This window comes from Neodiprion lecontei, chromosome 5 (genome assembly GCF_021901455.1).
Source record: "Neodiprion lecontei isolate iyNeoLeco1 chromosome 5, iyNeoLeco1.1, whole genome shotgun sequence".
NCBI classification, from domain to species: Eukaryota; Metazoa; Arthropoda; class Insecta; order Hymenoptera; family Diprionidae; genus Neodiprion; species Neodiprion lecontei.
Window position 1 is genome coordinate 30,825,366 of NC_060264.1, and position 20,535 is coordinate 30,845,900.

Sequence of the window (20,535 nt, forward strand, 5' to 3'; positions counted from 1 at the left end):
TTTCCACGTTGGAATTGTTTTTGGATTTTTATTTCTTATACGCCTCGATACAAACAGATTGCGGAATAACATTACTTTCATGATTCCGTGATCTGTTTGGATCGGGGAATAGAAAAAAAAAAAAACAACCTTCAATTCCGGACATGAAAAACTGAAAATTTTGCTAAAGAAATAGTAAATATTGAGTTTCCATTATCACGTGGTGCTTGAAAATAACATTTCGAATGATAGAATCTTTGTGAATTTGCTCGGATTTAAAAATAATGACGTTTTTGGAATCGGTTTTTTGATTTTTATTTATTTTTTTTTTTTTTGCAAATTTTACAGTTAGCCAAAAAAATCTCTAGAAAATTCCCAGACCTTTTCGGATCTGTACGAACATCGCACGAAAATTTGATTAAAAAATCAAAGTGGGTGAGGTACATGGGCTGCTAATTTGACGTGGAATGTCCTATATATATATATATATAGCTACTTATCGTATTAATTTTTGAATATCGCAACGTCGTTCCCAATTATCGTCGTTGAACGTATTCCGGCATATAATTATATCAATGCTTATATGCGACAATAGATTTTGTAACGAGGGATCGAAGACCCGAATTGAATTCAAATATCTCGATTATTTATAAACATTTAAAGTTATTTTCAAATCGATCTTTTTTTTAAATTCTCAGAAACTGTATTTTCTATTCCACACGTTTCAACACCGAGCCAACCACGATGATGAACCGATTTTTTCCATTCTTTTTTTTTTTCCAGAACTTTCAATTTTTATGCGAACTTAAAACACGAGTTGAACGTTGTAAAAATTCCCGAAAAATTCTCAAAAACTTCTATTCTCCACTCAGAACAGAGCGGTTTTTGTCTAATTCTTTTTTTTTTTTTTTCTTCATCAACTTCGCAATGAAACCGGTCTAGAAATGTTCCAAGTAAAAAATTGAAGTTCCGAGAATTGTTTTGGGAATTTTTTAAAACATTCAAACAATGCTTTAGTCGATCAAAATATCGAAAGTGATAACAAAAAACATGTATCAATTGAACAGTATCGTATAATAATGTTCTCATCGTGTTGTTTCGAGCTTATTCTTAATCTTCATCTTCCTTTCCGTAGAATTCGCGCCTATCAAATCCCACTCCGTTATTTTTCATTCGGGACTATTATAAATACCCGCAGCACGGCAGGCTGATACGGCCGGGGATCCTTATCGTCGTAACTTCATACTTGTTGCAATAATTACTTCTCGGTAACCTCACACGAACACCGAGACAGAAACCGTGAATGCGATATTTTTATCTCAGGTTGTATTTCGCGTCGCGCGCAACTTGTTTGAAATTTTTTCTTCTACTTTTTTCTTTTTTTTTTTCACCTTTCACCTCCCAGTTTTACGCGATTTGACCCAATTCTGTTCTCACCTTCGTATTCCTAAATTTTAATTTCATCCTCCTCTTTAAAGAATTATATTTGAAAAAAAAAAAAAAACAACAACCTGCTAATCTTATACAGTCAATAAATCGGTGAGTTTTCTATGAAATTGTTGTGTGTTCGTTGAAAATTTTCGTACATATTTCTTTGAGGTTTGGATTTGAACAATTTCAAGCCAATTTTAACTGTAGCTTGATTGAAAAAAATATCGTCTTCGTTTCGTATAATTGGTAGAAATTTTTCCTGCAAAATTTATATATTCGTGCAAATTATACACGGCTTGTATGTATCGTTGGAATTACATGAGAATGTGGTATGCGGTTAAACAAGGCCTTGATATCAAATTATCGCCTTGGTATATTTTTTTTTATTTTTTATTCTTTTCTTGAAAAAAAGGTAGTACGAATGAGCAAAATGAAAAAAAAAAAAAAAAAAAAAACAGAATCGCAACACGTAACGGAATTTCCGATCAAAGTTTCAAAATTAATATCTATTTTCTATAATCCGGAACTGCGATATTTTTCGGTTTGTGGTTGAAAAAAAAAAAAAAAAAACAAAGAGATCGCGAGCGATTGTAGAATAATTGCAACTGAACATTTTTCTCGGTCAATTAAAGTGTTTTGATTTTTACTTACTTTTGAAAATAATTGTCTGTAAGAGTATATAATTTAACGTTCAACGTTGAGTCATTTAAACTTTGTTAGAAATCGACGAGTGCAGCACACGTTTCACTCGCAATTGGTAATTACTATTATTTCAAACTACGCATTACGATAGCCGGAGGTGAGTGTTGATACACACCCTCGTACCTGAAAACCGTGCCGCGGCCATCGTCTCGTTAATTCTGCAGGAAAGTTTAAACGAGCGGCTGCAGTTGTTACACCCTCTGTATAATTATTTTCACGATATATATGTAATCTCGAAGATTCAGATCGCGTGAGTTGCACAAAATATCGTAGCTATACTCTCTCGATTGTTATTTAATCGCTTATTTTTCTCTCTTGGATCTTTTAACGGATCGTATTGCGGGTTGTTTCCTTTATTTTTATTCAAATTTCCCGCCTAATTATCAAAACTCTTTACGCGTACTCGCCTACGTTGTTGATTCGAAATTGATTGCTAGATGCGGAGGATGATTTTGTCGCGTCTCTATTCTTTTCTCACCTTCTCCGTATTCGACATTTAATTCAATTTACACGTTGTGTAACGAGGAATTAAAACTTGCGCGAATAAGACTCGCGAAAAGTTTAATCGGCGATATTTCCGCTCAGGCAATGCTTTTCTATTTCCGTCTTAAACTTGTCGCAAACATTTCCAAACTACCGCGATCGTAATTTGAAAATACTAAATTTTTGAATTTCGCGGGTTAATCGAGCGCGCGCGCGGTTCTTTTGAATCGGAAACACGAACGAACGAAAATTATACAAGATTTTAAATGTATTCTGATTTCGCGCGAGACTGACTCGTAAAGATTTTGTATTTTTTTTTTTTTTCTTCCTTCACTGGTTTACTTATCTTTACGACCAGATGAAAATAAGCTTCAAGTATAGCGTAACTGTCAGGATTTGTGCTCGTATCCGAGCACAAAGCAGTTAGCCATTATATTCTTTACGTAATAATCTTTTACGTAAAGGCAATCGCGTCTACTTCGCAAGACTAATTTATTGCAGAAGTTTTATATATCTATACATGCATACATATATATATATATATGTGCATGTGTACGCATAGCTGGTGTATATAATAGCGTGTCGCATGTATTAAATACATGTGAAACGATCGAAATTGAAGGTTGGCAAGTCTTGTTCTCTGTCTCGGTGGAAATGATCGTTGATTTTGGTAAACGTATAAATGTTGTTGTAATTGAGCGGAAATAATATGATATTCAACCAACATCCTGTGTTTTCTGTACACGTAGAACAATTATTAACACGGAATTGATCGTTTAACTATCGGGCAAATTTTGTTCTGCCCGTTATTTTAAACACCGAGCAAATGAAAAGAGGGCAGCATTTTTTTTTATTTTCCTTATAAAATCTCTGGACATTATACACGTGTATTTATATACGATATTCGATGTCGTTTCAAGCGATTAGCGAAGCCGAAGACGAAATTATCATCAAATCTTGAATGAAATTGCACCAGTTTGATTATTATTTTACATTTAAATATGAATAACATATTTTATTTATGGTGAAATCTTACTTTTATGTTTACGTGCCGTACGAAAAAATGATTTTAAGCGATTATCGAAGTTTTATTCAACTTCAATTCGCTCGGAATTTTCAAATCTTTTTTGTTCTGCAATTTCTTTTTTCTCCCCTCTGCGCGTTTTACGTTTCGCGCAGTGTGTGACGTATGAATTTTTTTTTTTTTTTGTCGACATTCAGGTATGGCAAAATAGTTTTTGGCACAACCACCACCACCGTCACCGCAAAAAATAAGAATAACAACGACGAGAACTTGTAAATACAATGTATCATAAATAGTGGGCAGATTGGAGAGGGAGAAGGGAAAAAAGTAAATAAAATAACGATCGTCGGATATCTTTTTAAATGTCAATAATACGGAGATACGGAGATCATACATGCATGCACTACATGCAGTATGAAGTATACTTATAAGTGATGATCGGATCGGTAGATAGACAGACAGATGGATTAACAGTCGGACGTATTTATTATTATATAAATATTGATAATACGACGTCGCGGAAATGAGTTGCAGAAGATTGAATGAAAACGATAAACTCAAAAACTTTGCGAGGTTTCGAAAATTTAACCTACAGAGATACTTTCAAGCGTTTGACAATTTTTATTTTTTTTTTTAAACAATGCGGCATATTGTTTAACGGATTGAGAGTGAATTCTATAGTTGTGGTTATTACACCGAATTGTCCTTGAATATTTTTACTCTATCGTGATAACCGGAAGACTATTATTGTTCTCAGTAGAAAATAAAAACGAATTTTATTTACTTGGAAAAAACCAAAAAAAAATTCACCCATTCGAGTAATGGAACAGATTTAAAGTTGGCGGTAACCGGAGAAAATGATGGTATAAGAAAATTATAATAACGCTAAATAGTTCCTGGTGCTGAATTTTCTCTTTAGCAATGTTAGAAACGATATTTTTACACAGCAATTATTGCAACGATGGTAATTTTACTGGAATTTTTTTTGACAACGATAAATTGTAACGAATGAAAAATTTTCGCAGCGCGTCAACGCGTTTCGATACGTATTATGTATATTTTTATTGCAGACTTGATAATATTGGCTCGATTCGATATTAGATATCGTTCCTTTTTTTTTTTTATTTCTTTTTCCCCCTTTTTTTACCTTCTCCATCTTGTTGTTTCAGGCGGAGGATTTGCTGGACGATATTCTCTCCTTTGAGACCGGCTCTTTAGGTGATGGACTAAAAGACAGCCAATCTGGAAGTTTGTCAAGCTTACCAGATCTTCAAATAAAACCAGAACCGCTTCTTCTTACAGACGCTGAAATCCATGCCTTGGCCAAGGACAGACAGAAGAAAGACAACCACAATATGAGTGAGTAATCAAACTATGAGAAAACGAATTTTGAAAAAGAAAAAAAACAAACAAACAAGAAAAACACTCGACGCAAACGTAAATTCTCCATTCGACCGAATTTCGTTCGAAATAAATGAAATGAGAAAATGTTGATACTATTTTTAATTATTATTATTATTATTATAATTATTATTATTATTATTATTATTACCACAACTATCGTCGGTATTTGATTATAAATAAAAGCATATTGATAGGTTTTTTTTTTTTTTTTTTCCTCAATCCAGCTGCGGCAATAAAAATATTTCCTACTCGCGATTAACGCCAGATAAGAGAGAGAGAGAGAGAGAGAGAGAGAGAGAGAGAGAGAGAGAGAGAGAGAGAGAGAGAGAGAAAGAGAACGAGGTTTCATTTATAAAAAATTCTGTGACTTGGTTTCTTGAGTGAGGGCATAAAAAAAAAAAAAAAAAAGAAAAAAGAAAAAAAAAGAAAATAAATTTGATTTAATAAAGCATAAATCTACGGAGATATTTACACTGACATTTTATATGCGACAAAATTTGTTCCAGCTATCCTGAGATATTCTCTCTCTCTCTCTCTCTCTCTCTCTCTCTCTCTCTCTCTCTCTCTCTCTGTCTCTCTTTCTCCCTCTCCGTCGAGTGGTTTGAAACAAATATTTGCACTCTCGGCCCAACGTTCATTCGTCGAGAGGCGAAGCGACGCAACGCAACGCGACAATCGCTCTAAATTTCTAGTGTTACGACGTGGTGACGTCACGCCGCGTTAGCTAAATAACGTATTTTCATTGAAATCATGTTTGTATAATTTATGTAACGCGCTGCATACACTCTTATCTGATATCTGCGACCCGGTGCTGCAGGTGATTACCGAACCGTGACAAGACGCTGAGCGACATTTTTTTTTTTTTTTTTTTTTTGGCCCACTTTTCACGATCACGTTTAATACATGTATATATTTCTATATATGCGCATGCATTTGTACGCACGTGTACAGAAACCTGTAATATGCAGGCCGAAGAAAGGAATTTGCGAATCCAGTTTATAAAGACACGGAGCATGATGTGTAAAAAGATTCGAAAACGAATAAGAAAACAACTTTCGGGTGATTTTTTTCAATCCTCGATTATTCACGGCAATTCTTTGATTTGTCAATTACGTTTGGTTGGTCGGTTATTGAGTCGTCGACTTTTTTTTCAAAATTTTTCAATCGTGACAACGATGCTTCAGAGTTTGTAATCGTTCCGATTTGATCGTCAGTTTTTTTTTTTTTTCTTTTCTACATCTTGCTCTTGGAATGAAAGTACAAGGAAGGAGAACAAATCGTTCTAACATTTCGGTTTTGAGTTGGTGCAATTTTTTTATTTTTTTCTTTTCTTGTTTTTTTTTAATCAGGAACCGAAACGACGACTTCTCAAAGCTTGCAATCAATTCAATTCGATGAAATTTTTTTTTTTCTCCTCTATTATTTTCGAGTACACGCGCGAGGGAGTGGAATAAATTGTTTGACATTTTGGACAATCGATTGTTATTGATAATATAGTTATATAACGGCATTTTAACACGCTTATGCATGTATGTTAAAACGTACGTTGGAATCGTGCACGGCATGAGAGAAAAGAGGATGATCAGGTTTGTATTGCTTTGCGGCATAAATACTCAAAATGACACAATCTAATCTGGATATATACGATATATATCCAGAAATTAATTCCACCTGTCTTCATTCGTATATTCGATCGTTAAATACAACGTGTGATTTATCTATTTTTCAAATCAAAATGTTCAGCCTTGATCAATGATAGACAAAGTTGAAGAAAAAAAGGCACCGCGATGCTACACGGAACTCTTTTTTTTTTTTTTTTTTTAAATTATTTTTTATAACATATACCGGTAAAATTTTCCGAAATAATCAATCCGTCAAATCGATTGTAATACTTCAACTGTTCTTAAATCGTCTGTCAATACCTTGCGTACCGACATTTGTCATCGACCTTAATTGTTTATTATCTAAGCGCATGTTTCGTAAATAATCCCCCCCCCCCCCCCCCATTTCGTTATCGCGCGTGTCTCTTAAATTTTTCATCACCGACAATAATCTTCGGTATTTTTTATTTTTTATCATTTTTGTTCGTATTTTTGAGGTTAATTAATTATTAATAATTGAAATTAATCAAATAAATGCAGAGTAAAACCGTTGCTGCAGCTTAGAGTCGGGTTGGATGTGATACGTTGATGGAGAAAAAAAGAAAAAAAGGAACGTGGTCGATTACATTTATCAGCGAGACGCAGTCGGCGTCACGGTCCAACCCTTTTGATGATCGATGATCAATCGTCGTACTTAAATACTTACGTATGTTTCAGTCGAGCGTCGGAGAAGATTCAACATCAACGATAGGATAAAGGAGCTTGGAACACTGTTGCCAAAAACTAACGATCCGTAAGTATGAAGTTTTTCGAATTTAAGATGAGGTAAATTTTTCGTAGGGTTCAGATGGGTTTGAATATTTGAGGTGAAAAAGTGACACACGTTACGATGTTAAGTTTAGTCTACGTTCTTCTTTGGTTCAGGCACAGTAAGTGACGGCATCCATAAGTGAGCGGCCTCAGTTAGGTTTGGTTTATTTTCACCGAACGAAAGAATTTTACCCGCGGTCGCTTGTTAAGGACGTAGAAACAAAGATCCGTGACAAATTAGCAAATGCATATAATGTACCTAATTGCGTTGCAAAATCGAAGATAGAAGGACGAAACGTCGAAACGTTCGGCGGAGGTAAAAACTGTTTCTTACACTCTGGTATGTAAAACTGAAAGCAAATAAAGACAGCAAACATCTTCACTAGTCGACACGGCATCCCAAATTTGTTGTTTGCATGTATGGACACACACCTCTAGTTTTCTATTATATTTTCCACGGTCAAGAGTGTCTTGTAAATTACGTTCAATTAGTACGAGTCTTTAATTAAGAGTTGCTTGAAAGAAAACTCGTTGTATTCAACGTCATCCGTATTATATTTATATATAGTTTAGTTTGGGTGGCTCTTATTGTTAGACGCGAATTTTCTCTCGAAATCATTATTACTCGTTTGGTGTAAAAGTGAACTTTTCAAAACGTCACTTCTAACGTACGTAGTTCAATAATTTTTCAATTCCCATCTCCGATCAATTAACACACGCGTCGTACCTTGAATTATGTTTGTTACCACGTGAGAATTCAGAGAGAGAGAGAGAGAGAGAGTTTGATTTTTTTCCATTTAAAATAAAAAGTACTCGTTGTAAACACTCGGGTTCTTATATTACATACGAAACACGATCGCTGTAGGCCAAGTGTAAGGTATGAGAAGATCCGTCGTACATTTTGTACCCTGTGAATGTAAAGGTATGCGTTAATGGTTTTTTTGAAAGGTGAAACAGTTCGCCGAGTAAGCCGAATGTATAATATTGTGTTAGTTGTAATGCAACTTCACACTTTTTAAAGTGGTGATAATAATACAAGGCAACTGCGACACTAAAGCCTTGAGTAAATATGACACAGATAACTTACGGCTGGCTGCTACTATTCTCGTTGCGTTAGAAGTCTGTGATTCTTAAACGGCTGACCGAGTCGTTCGTCACTTACGTTCGTTTATTGCATTATATTAGCCGCCGCTTTGTCTTTGCTTGTAGTTTCACTTGGTGGCGGACAGGCGATTCGTTTTGCTTTGACTGGTACTTTCGGTTTGCGATCGTGTCGAAACTGCGTTGAGAGAAAAATTAGCAAACCAGGTCAATTTCTCGAGGAAATTTTTTTTCGAAATCGGAAGGCTCTCGTTATTATTTGTGACGAAGACATTTCGAACTCGCCGAACGAAAACAAAAAATCGTCTTTTTCGAACAGTCAGGGAACTACGATGATTTTCATTGAAAAGAGAGGACGAATGAAAGTAGGAACGTAATAACTATCTTGTATTTATCTCTTGGAAAAATGCTGCGCTGATGTAAGACGCTGTCGAATCGTAGCGTTCTAAAATAAGGTAATTATAACGATCGGGGTACAGATGAAATTAGTAGAAAACTTCTCGATGGACTTTTTATTAAAAATCAATCTAGCGGGGAAAAAAAAATTTGAACGTTTCTATTGTTTGTTTGTAAATATGTTCTGATTTGCATGTGAGAATAACTGAAACGATGCCTGCTGAAAATGGAGATTGGTGTGTGTTTGAAGTGTTGAAACAAACGTAAATCTAACGTGCTAACGACACTGTTTTTTTTTTTCTTTACATTTTGCGTCGCAGGTACTACGAAATCGTCCGAGACGTCAGACCGAACAAAGGTACGATATTAAAATCGTCGGTGGAATACATAAAGTTATTGAAGAACGAGTTGACGAGGATGAAGCAGAGCGAGGTGAGGCATAAACAGCTCGAAAATCAAAATAGGAGGTTGTTGCTACGCGTTCAGGAATTGGAACTTCAGGCAAAGTCCCACGGGCTTCCTGTATCGGAGTTTAACTGGCCCTCAACTTCGGCCACCGTGCTCAACACATACCTCAAAAATAAACCCGAGCAACGGAAGGTACGCATATCGGTAATATTCCATTTTGTACATTGTACGGAGACGAAACGGTGAAACTCATCGGTCTGAGCGCTACCGACTGCGCATGCGCAAGACAATCGAATTCTACTGGCCGCGAGATCGTACCGCGGCCATTTTCTCGTCCGTGACGCAGGGGTGCCAACTTACTCGAAACGGGGCGCGAGATGCAACGAACTCTTTCGCGTAAAGTGGCGAATCGAAGTTATCTTCTTACGGTGACTCGTAGCAGTCATCGGTTGTCATAATCTGGAAAACCTGGAATTGTCAGGGGATTTTTAATTTGGTCATGGAAAAAATTGAAGATATCAGTTTTCCGTCATTGGGAATTAGAAATGATTTTTCGAGATAACGAGTTGACTTTTTTTCGTTCGGATAAATTGGATTAAACTGACTGAATATCTTTGAACCATCGCACAAGTAATTAATTTGCGCAATTCGCATCGTATCTCCAGGTGGAGTTTTAACACAACGGTGGGTTTGATTGTAACGCGTATATATACTTTCTGGCGCAGTAATTTGTGTATTTGCATGTTTGCGCTCGCTGATGGATCATTTTTATTTCTTTTCTTTTACGTAACATAACGTAACGTAATCTAACTTAACGTACGCCGAGCACGTTATGTCAGAAACACATCTGTACACTTTTATGTATAATGTACTTTATGTACAGAGATGTATGTGTATGCAGGTACTTACGTACAATACAACTCGTCTCTGAATACTCGTTGCATCTTCAGAAGATATGTGGCAAGATACGGTCTTGATGCATTATCAAAGCTGCGAAATTACGTATCAAGTGTTAACTTTGTTTTATGATTGTTATTATTCGTAATACGTATGTACGCATATGCGTATTCCATTTTATCATATATGTATATAGATGACGTCGTTAACGGAACTTTAATATTCTCGTCATGCACAAACAGAGACGTGAGTTTCACTTTTGTAATTCTACAGGCACCCCGGTAACGGTATAACCAGTATATGTACTGTGCGGATAAACAGTCACGTCGTAATTGTTCCCTTTTGAGGAGCTCAATTTTTTGGATTTACGATAAAAGAGAAAACACCTTGCGACGTGACCGAGGATTCAGAATTTCCGAAATTCATGTTAGTTTACCGATCATTGGCAATTTTTTATTACACTTATCTGTGTAAAAATTATTTTCGTGACAGAATGTAAAATTTACTACAGTAGGACGTAGATTGTTCAAATTAATTGGGACCGAACCTAGTTCGGATAATCAAAAGTCGGACAACCGAAACGCCATTCTTATCTCAGGGTATAGTAATATACAATACAAACTTAGATCGACAAACAGTCCGTATTAAACATCTAAATACATATCGAATCTCTTTCAAACACCGAACGCGTATTTTATTACTTTGATTTTATATAATCGTCTATTGTCAATTGACGAACGGTTGCTTCACATGTTTTACCGAGGAACAGTGTATATTTCGCATCAAAAATGTAGATTTTGAGCTGACGTTCGGATAACTGAGTGTTGGGATGAATCGAGTCACGGTTCGTAAAATCGAGGTTCGGATCATTAGGATTCTACTGTAAATTTATCGCACTGATTTTTTGAATTGACCAACGGCAAAATTTACGAACTTACGATAGATCATTCTGTTTTATCGACGTAGGCTGCGGCCGGTAATACGAGAAACGTGAAAGTGTTAGATTTCCGTTTCTGCAACCCTTGTTCAATGCTGCAATAATAACGGTTGAAAATCTCCGTCGCCGAATTACCGACCATTCGATCAATCTAGATATATGTCGGTAAAACAGAATGATCGAGTAGCGAAAAACGTGTGTCCGCGTATATTCGAAATCTGTAATCAACGGGATTGTTCTTTCTCGCTGTGGGATCGCCTAAATTTTCTACTCAATTAATAGATACTGACTTTGAAAATTGTCCCGAATGAAATTCCTCACCAACGCCAATTGCCTGTTAAAAAATTGTCCGTTATTTTTACACGAGCGCCCCTCCTTTTTATTTTTTAATTGCAATTAATTTGACCAATTTTGCGTTTCAAAGAGCCGTGGAAACAACCGAATATTAATCAATATTCGCGTACAGTCGTACGGCAATACTCTCGTACAGTCGACCATTTCTGACGCAAATATAAATGTATTTATTTATTCAATGAAGGGTAGGTACTGTTTTCAAGCCCAGGTTCCGCGCAACGAAGCGCGAGTGTATGCACGAAACGTTGACGCTTGCATCAACATTCTTCTTCGATTCAATTACAATAGAAATTGCCATTTGTATCGTTGAGAAACTCATGGAAGTAAACACAAAAAAAAAAAAACAAAAAAGTTTCACGACAAAAGCTTCCTCTCTCTTTTTTCCTCACTCCCCCCCCCCCCCTTTATTCTTCCTGTAAATAAATGTGTTTGGTCAGTTTCACCGTATACAATATATTCCATAATGATTCAAAAGTCCAACTGTTGCCAAATTGTATTGAACGAAAGAAAACGAAAGAAAAGCAGCAAAAACAAGCATAAAAAAAAAAAAAAAAATACAAAAATAAATAAATGATATTGAATCGGATTTTCGAATCGTGCGGAAACTTTTTAGAATCTCTTGTTAAATGGGATACGTATCCAGTGTTTTTTCACCGCGCATTTTAAAGTGGACTCGAGTAGTTTGTTGATTGACAGACAGTCGTGTCGTCGCACGTGTTTGAGATCGAGGTGTAGATACAGAAAGCCGACAAGCAAGTACGGCGCCTATCGATCACGATCATTGGGAATAAAAAATTTTCGATAACAATATAAACACTGTATTATACATACACATATATATATAGCGAATCGTAAACCATTGAGAGAATTTCGCGCAACTGCTCAAACTCTTCGTACAAGTCGTTAAACTCCAAGGATTGTAAACACCGACATCTGTTATTGCAATTGAGTAACGTAATTAAGTCTAATTACCAAAGCGTGATAATAATTGTGGGAGATTGAAAAAAAACCATGGTGATATTTTTACTTTTTTTATATTGTTAATTACGCGAGAAAAATTGTTCATTCGACTGCTCGCGTTGTTATGAATGAGAAAATCTTGGCACGGAGTGAAAAAGTAGGAGATAAAAATTGTTACCGAGACGAATAACAAAGAAAAATCTTATCTTTCCCGAATTCAAGAGTTTCCAATGTTGTTTAACATAAGAAAATTGTAAAAAAATCGTTAAACCTTGGTCACTTTCGTATCAATTTTTTTCAAGGTTCAACCGTTTAAGCTCTTTCCCAATGCCCTTGGAGTTATATTACGTACATGGACACACAATTACGTTGAATCTTCGTTGATTCCCCGCAACACGAGCAACGACTAGTGCCTTATTATACTCAACTGCTGCTTTATTTACAATAAAAAATAATATCATAAACAAAGAATTGTTAACGCATGCAGCATCGGATGAGATTTCAGTTTTAGCCAAATTGTACGTTGCACAAATGTATTCTAATGAAATATACATATTTCCCACCTACGAACTCGGGGAAATCCGTTTATCCCACTATTTTACGTGTTTCTATGTACAATATACATGTGGCAGCGCCAACTCTGCAGGTTAAGCTCCTAGATTCACACATTCGGCAAATGTTTTCAATTATTTCTCACAAACTAAAGCTGACTGTGCACTTCTGGACAGTGTATGCGTGAACTTTGCCAAGTTTTATACACACGTACGGCACGTGTCCGATACCTTTCGCTGTCCGAATAATGGTTTTACCATAATAAATAAATAAAAATAATTAAACAAATAAATAAATAAATAAATAAGTACTAAAATCTTTGATGAATAATCGACATTTTCGTCAACGCAATTGTGTGCAGCGCTATTTCGCTGCAATAATAAATTGTGTCATTTTTACAAGCTATCGAATAATTGTTCCGTACAATTTTTCTTATTCACGAATGGAAATGGTTGATGAGAATTCGATACGAACTAGGATCGGTGCCGATGAAGCTGCCCTTTTTCAATCCGCAATTCTTATCATTGTTGCACAAGTTAACTAAACATTTATACACGTGTTTTATAAGCACAAATTTGACCTTTTCCGAGTTTTTTTTTCATCCGAAAAACTTCAACGTTCACACCCCTATTATTGATTTTCCTATCATCACATTTTTGATGAGTTTTTTTTTTTTTTTTTTTTTCATCCCGATTATTTTTGGGCCTTGCAAAAAGGGCCTTATGTAAACACGTTTTTTGTCTCTCTTTGCTATGGAACATTTTCTTGGAGAAACGAAAAGACGGGGTTGAAAAATGAAAAATAAAAGAAAAGAAAACGGAATGAGAGGTAACGCGTATTAGCCGTGCACATGCGACTGTTTAACATTGAGTGATTTTCATTCAAATATTATTGACAGATTCCAGATGTGGTTGGGGAAACATCGACGCTAAGCATTTCCCAGCTCGAGGATTTGATGGAGGATGACACCGGCGGTCCCGTCCACGGCGGTGATCCGATGCTATCTTCGCCGCATCTGCCTCCCCTGAGTCCGCCGGCATCGGCATGCCATCATCCCCTGCCGGACGAAGACACCCTCGGCAGTCTCGCCCCGACAACGTCGAACTCGTCGACGGACATGGACATCGTCGCGTAGCCAGCGAATTTTTTTTTTTTTTTGAAAATTTCGAACAACCACGTTTACAAAAAAAAAAAAATGCTGCCTGTGGAAACGCGAAACGAGAGATGAAAGAGCAACGAAACAAAGAAAAACCAGTCAGGGTTCGAAGATGATCAAGAACTAATACTTAGGTACTCTAAGCGCGGGAGGAGAAGAAGTGAGTCTGCCCGTTCATGTACTGCGTCTTTCGAAAATGCAATCGTAAATTATATCCCAGTGCGGTTTTCCTCCATGTCTCTCTCTAACTCTCTCTCTCTCTCTCTCGTTCTCTCGCTCTCTGTTTTACTTTGACGGATTCCGGTATGAAACTGGTGAACTCTCGAAACCGAATAGAAAGAGAGAGAGAGAGGGAGAGAGAGATAGAGAGAGAGAGAGAGAGAGAGAGAGAGAGAGAGAGAGAGAGGCGGGGGTCAACCATCGATTTATATGCAAGTTATACACGCCCGAAGAATACGTCGGGATGACGTCTGACCCTCTGCCCTTTCGGAAAGTGTAGACGTGATACTGGGACTCGCGAGACCAACTTCCGAAGGAAGAGGCCGCGAAGTTCCGCCCCTCCAAAAAGTTCTCTTGAAAAGAAAATGGAATGGCTCTAAGCGAGGTAAGATTGGGTTAGGGAAAGAGGAGGTCGTGCCTCCCCCCTCCACCCATACCTGGATATCATGAACTTTTTCGATGCCGAATCGCACGGTACGGTTACAACCTTAAGGCGGAATTACGTACATGTGTGCGTCTGTGTGTGTATATATATATATATAGAGAGAGAGAGAAAGAAAGAGTGAATTTCTAACTACCGCATGATCCGTCGTCAGCTAAAATTTAACGCGCACGCGCCACGAGCCGAAAGCAACTGTTTGCCGGGATGATCAACTGTGACTAACCTAAAAAAATTCTTTGAATTGAGCACAGCTGCCATCGACAAGTGTGTAAAAATTTTTAAGGTTACACGCATCACGGTAAACTCTCATCTGAATTCATGACGGTTTGTCACCGTGGAAAACAGCCGCACTCGGATTGTAACACGTGCGCATTAAATTTTAACAGACGGCGGTTCATGCAGTCGTTAGGAATTCACTCTGTATATCATACATATTATATGTATAAACAAGGACGATGCGATGCGCGTCAATTATATTTATTTATTATCTTCCTCGCGGTTATAAGGCCGACGCTTACCGGTGATTATTTTGAAAAACTTTCAACTTCAGAGCTCTCAACGAATGTCAGTGACAATTTTTAGAAATTTTGTCGTACGAAAATCATTCTGCAGCTCCTTTACCGGCCTTGTAACGAGGCTTGAAAGTTACCGGATCCTTTTATACGCCCACCAGTGCGTGTATGACGTTAATTACGTTATATCGATTCTGAGCTTCTTTGACGTGTTGCATAATATAGGCAATATCGGGATTATATACTCGCCAAATCTTAATTGTTTCGCTCAAAGTATTATACGACGTTCACAGTTTCTTTCTTTCTTTCTTCTTTTTCCTTCCTCGTGTTTTCTTTTTTCTTCACCTCCCTTTTTCAAACGGCATTTCTCTTCAATACTTAATCGTAATTGCCCACGCTCATCTGCGTGCCTTTCATTTCGTCTCCAGCAATCGCTATGCGCAAATATTTTATAATACGTATATAGTAGTGCCTTTATTTATTAATACAAGAGATACATTTTATACGTACGTAGAGTATGATGGTTAAAGATCGTCACTTTGATCAATATTGAAACTGATTTTCTCGCCAGACGCGAGCTGGGAAGCGTAAAGGCAAAGAAATCGAAACGAAACGAAGTTAAACTTGGAAGAAAACAAACGAGGTGTTACCATAGATGTCTTAGATTATTACTTTTATTATCGTCGTCGTTATTTTTATGGGTATGATTATTATTGTTATCATCATCATCGCCATTATTATTATTATTATTATTATTATTATTATTATTATTATTATTATTACTTTACCGAAGGCTGATGACGCTAGGTTATAAAATTGAGATGTGCTTGCTTTTCATAGAAATTTAATGAACTATCTAGACGTAATTTTTTTTTTTTTTTTTTTCATCACGTGCGTATTGTTTCGCGCTTCTGTGTTTCTCTGCTCTGTATCGTAGGAACGCTCGGGCGTGGTCGGAGAAATCAGAGAACGGGAGAAAATGAATCACGGGATAATTTGGAGGCGATCAACAAGTTTTGTCAAATTTCGAGTTTTTCATGGTTCGTTTTTTTTTTTATCAAAAATATTTTAAAATTAACCGTTCTTCGCTTTATTGTTTTTTACGATACTTAACGAGACAACGTCGACATCGATGATACCTTTATCGAAATCTTGCGAACGTAGTCTTTAGACGCATAATCCGTTAAAGTTTCACCGAGTTTCAAGTACATCGTGCAAGGGTGAGTGTCTGTGTGTGTGTGTGTGTGCGTCTGTCTACGCGCGAGCTTATGACTTTCAATTATTTTGCTAAAATTTTTGCGAAAGCTGGAGATCGAGATCAATCGAGTTTTGGCAGTAGCGATGTACACACCTATCACCGTTAGAAAGATTTTTAACTGTACGTAACGTACAAGCAGGTTTACTTTGTGTCTGAATTATTTTTTTTTACATTTATTGCACAGTAAGTATGACCCAAATTATTGTAATTTTAACACTTCATTTGTACTTTATAGTTTCCCCCCCCCCCCCCCCCCCTCGCTCAGTGATGCATTAAAAAATGGTTGAGTTGAACAAAAAAATTTTGGTCGACCTGCTGGACCTATTTGTTCGTTTATATTCCCGTAATTTATAGCTTAGTTAGTCGGGAGTTTTGAATGAAAAGTTTTTCTCGCGACCGCTTAATCGCGATCTTCTGTAAAATCTAACCGTCGCGAGAGAAGAACCAACCCTCGGGATAAGGTTCAGACTTCGATTCTACAGTATTGTTAAAAAATTCGTACGGTCTTTTATACTTTCACCATCGTTTCTCTTCAATCGCATTATCGTTGCGTTTGTTGTAACTGTGATTGCAAAAAATAGAAGCCCGCCATTACGAGCGGTTGAAACCCAATGAAAGCCGATTGTGAAATTGGTTAAGTGGATGTTTCTTTCGTTTCTTTTCGCCAAGTTTCGCTCTGCAGCCTCGGCAAAGACGTTGATGTAGACATACGCGGATCTCTTTAGTAGTCGGTGAAGCAGTCCGTGATAAATAGATTTATTACAACCTATTTCGGCTACGCGTCAACAGCAATGGCCGTGGGTTTCACATATACATACATATAGTTGTCAGTTTTCTCTTTTTAATAAAACATTCACGTATCGCACACACGTATGTTCATTTATACCCATCCGTCTATCCGCCTACCCCGTACATGCTTGTCTCCGTTTAGAGACACGGAGACACCGTTGCATATCTGTGGTAATAAATTAATAAGGCACACGCATTCGCCGCTTGCTGTTTCCCCTCTCATTTGCCGACACCCATCGTTATGCCTTTCCCCCCTCCCCGTAATAATTCGTTCGCGTCGGGCATGTTTGCACAGGTAGCTGCAACATTACTCGGTCGTCGACCCTCCCTCTCGCACACCCCTCTCGCACACGCGTGTTTATTATACAATTTTTAAAAGCAACCTTTTAGCGAGTGCTTCGTTATATTTTTTCCCCTATTTTTTTTTTTTTTTTTTTATTTATTTATTACTTTTTTTTTTTTTTTTGCCTTTTTCTCTACCCCGGCTTCTTTTTGCAAGTCCAAACTCGGGGACATTATGTTTCCTTGTACGTTTTTTTTTTTTTCCCTCCCTTTTTCATTTATACGTTGAACATATTCGCCCGCGATCGCGCCTCTGTACCGTGAAAATATTGAAATTTTATAACAAGGAAATAATTAAAAACACGGAAAATTAGTAATCGGATTGATAATGGCGTTTTCCTTTCTTTCGTTGAAGAGTGAAACGTGGCATGCGATACACAGACGTATTTACGAATAAATTTCACCGGCTGAATTCCCAGCTATCAGGCTTTTGTAGGAGGTCGTATTGCTACTCAACTATTCTTGCCGTCGTTGCGTTTCCCGCGACACAGCGAATTATGATTTACGAATTACGACGATTAGCGTACAGTCGAAATAAAATCGCAAGCGCGCTGCGTACGCGCGGCCATTTTGATATTTCATCTGCGCCTCACACTTCACGCCAGACCATTCATACATTCTTTTCGAGAATTGATCTCTCTCGTCAAGCATATTCTTACACTTTCGACGGACTATCGATCGTATTATTGTTAGGTTTAATCGTCAATAGGCTGACGCTAAATAAATATGTGTAAACGTGAGGGGTGATTTTTTTCAATTATACCTATCGCGTATAAATAAAGAAGAAAGATGCAAAGAAACTTATTGTTAGAAGAATGTTAACGTTACTTGCGGTATCTTGTACATAAATGTAAACGTATATTCAACCAGTTGTAAAAATGCGAGTGAATAGTAGAAACGTGTAAATAGTATGTATGCATGTATATGTATACGCACGTATATATATATATATATATATATATATATATATATATATATATATATATATATACATAGCTGCATGTATGCCGTGCACGTTGAAATATAGTAGAGACGTATTTTTTGAAAATTTTTACTCCAGTGCCGCGACCTGCAATTATATCTTTAGGCAGGTATATACGTGCAGCGTATGTATATAGCTCAATTATTCTCGTTATTTTTACGGTTGTACTTCGCTCTGCGACCTGCACGGTTGTGTCTACGTTATATACACGCATACACGCATACACATACGTTCATACACCGAGCGCACGTGCCTACATTATATACATATGTAAATAGTATTGTAGCAAATTATTATTTTAAATTGTACACGACCAAGGTGTATGCGTGTATATTATATACATACATATATGTATACCCGTACGTGTAACACACTCGCGAATGCGCGGAGGAAATACGGGCACTCGTGTGTAGTGCGGAATTATATTTGGAAGAAAAGATTAAATAAAAGAAATTAAAAAAAGAAAAAAAAAAAATCGTTGTACCGCCGAGAGTTGGAGGCTCACAGGGAACGGTGACGTGAACAAATAAAATGTAAGGGTGAAAAAAAGAGTGAAAAATGTATACACAGAGGGTGAAAAGTCGGAGCGTTAAAGTTTCACAGTTTAATTGATGAAAATTATTTCGGACAAATAAGATAAGTTACAATTACTTGAGGTTAAAACTAAACTAAATTATTAAAAAAAACAAAAAAAAAATAGCCAAATTAGAACAATTCTTGCAATGCATTACCGTACCAGTGCCGATGTAATTGTTCTGTTGTTATCATTGTCTAGCATTATTATTGCAGTTTGTTTTATGTACATAGGCTATATTACATATAGTATATATATATATATATATATAATGTTATAGAAAGAAATGAAGAGCATACGAATACTAGAATATACATGTATGGATATATGTATACAGACACACGTATACAATAATATATCTGCAAGATTGTTTCACGAATATCGTACAATTTTAGGTGCGATCTGATACCAGTGGAATGATACTGTATATACATATATATATTGTTACATAGTTTGATTTCAGTCATTTATTTCACCTTCCAAAAAAACATAACTATTCGTCTCTAAAATACGGAAGCGAAAGAGAAATAAAAAATCAAAAATGTATAGTATCGTATTTCTATTTACGAACAGACTGTTTCCGTGTAAGTCTTGGACGAAAATATTTTTTTAAATTTAAAATCGAACATTCCAATAGACCTTTAAGCAAAATATTGGTGTATATTAATACGGGAAGAGGATCCGCCCGTGGGGGATGCGAATGAACGAACGAATGAGGAAAATGAAATGAAATGAAATGAAATGAAAGGAAATGCATGTATAGTGGAGGTATTGATGTACAACCATTGTCTCTACAGGCGCAGCAGGAACGAGTCTATAGAATCGTTGGTACATACCTAACTGCATTGTGCCAACAACGCGAGACGAGGAGCGAAAACGCGTATTCAAGAATTCAATTACGTATAAGTTTCTTTTTTTTTTTTTTTTTTTGTTTTTGGTTTCCTTTGCCTTTTTTTTTCTCCTGTTCTCCTCCACTCTTATTTTTATTCTTTCTCAGTTTCTTTCCGTCAATGAATCCTCTTAATTAGACAATTTACGAACAGAGCCGGCATAGAATGAGGTAATTAAGAAAATTGCGCGAACCGTTGATGCCGGAAAATGAGGGACAATAATGATGTTCGAATTCCGGTAGTACCGAAAGATGAAAAAAATGGTGAAAAAGGAAAAAAAAAAATTTCGTTTTCGCGTATTCATACGTTCGGTCATTTTTTGTTCAGGCGAA

At 36.6% G+C, this 20,535-nt stretch overlaps 1 protein-coding gene across 6 annotated transcripts in view; it reads left to right on the plus strand.

The window, feature by feature from the left end:
* LOC107221919 (microphthalmia-associated transcription factor) overlaps nt 1-19,272 on the plus strand; it is a 60,424-nt gene extending 41,152 nt beyond the window's left edge. For 3 of the 6 annotated variants that reach the window (XM_046740016.1, XM_046740018.1, XM_046740013.1), the window contains 4 exons: nt 4,789-4,978; nt 7,342-7,417; nt 9,252-9,543; nt 13,938-19,272. In XM_046740016.1, the coding sequence (XP_046595972.1) occupies nt 4,789-4,978; nt 7,342-7,417; nt 9,252-9,543; nt 13,938-14,174 (795 nt within the window). In that variant the 3' untranslated portion in view covers nt 14,175-19,272. The remainder of the gene's footprint in view (nt 1-4,788; nt 4,979-7,341; nt 7,418-9,251; nt 9,544-13,937) is intronic. The other 3 variants (XM_046740015.1, XM_046740019.1, XM_046740014.1) reach the window with 3 other exon arrangements.
* The last annotated feature ends 1,263 nt before the right edge of the window (nt 19,273-20,535 follow it).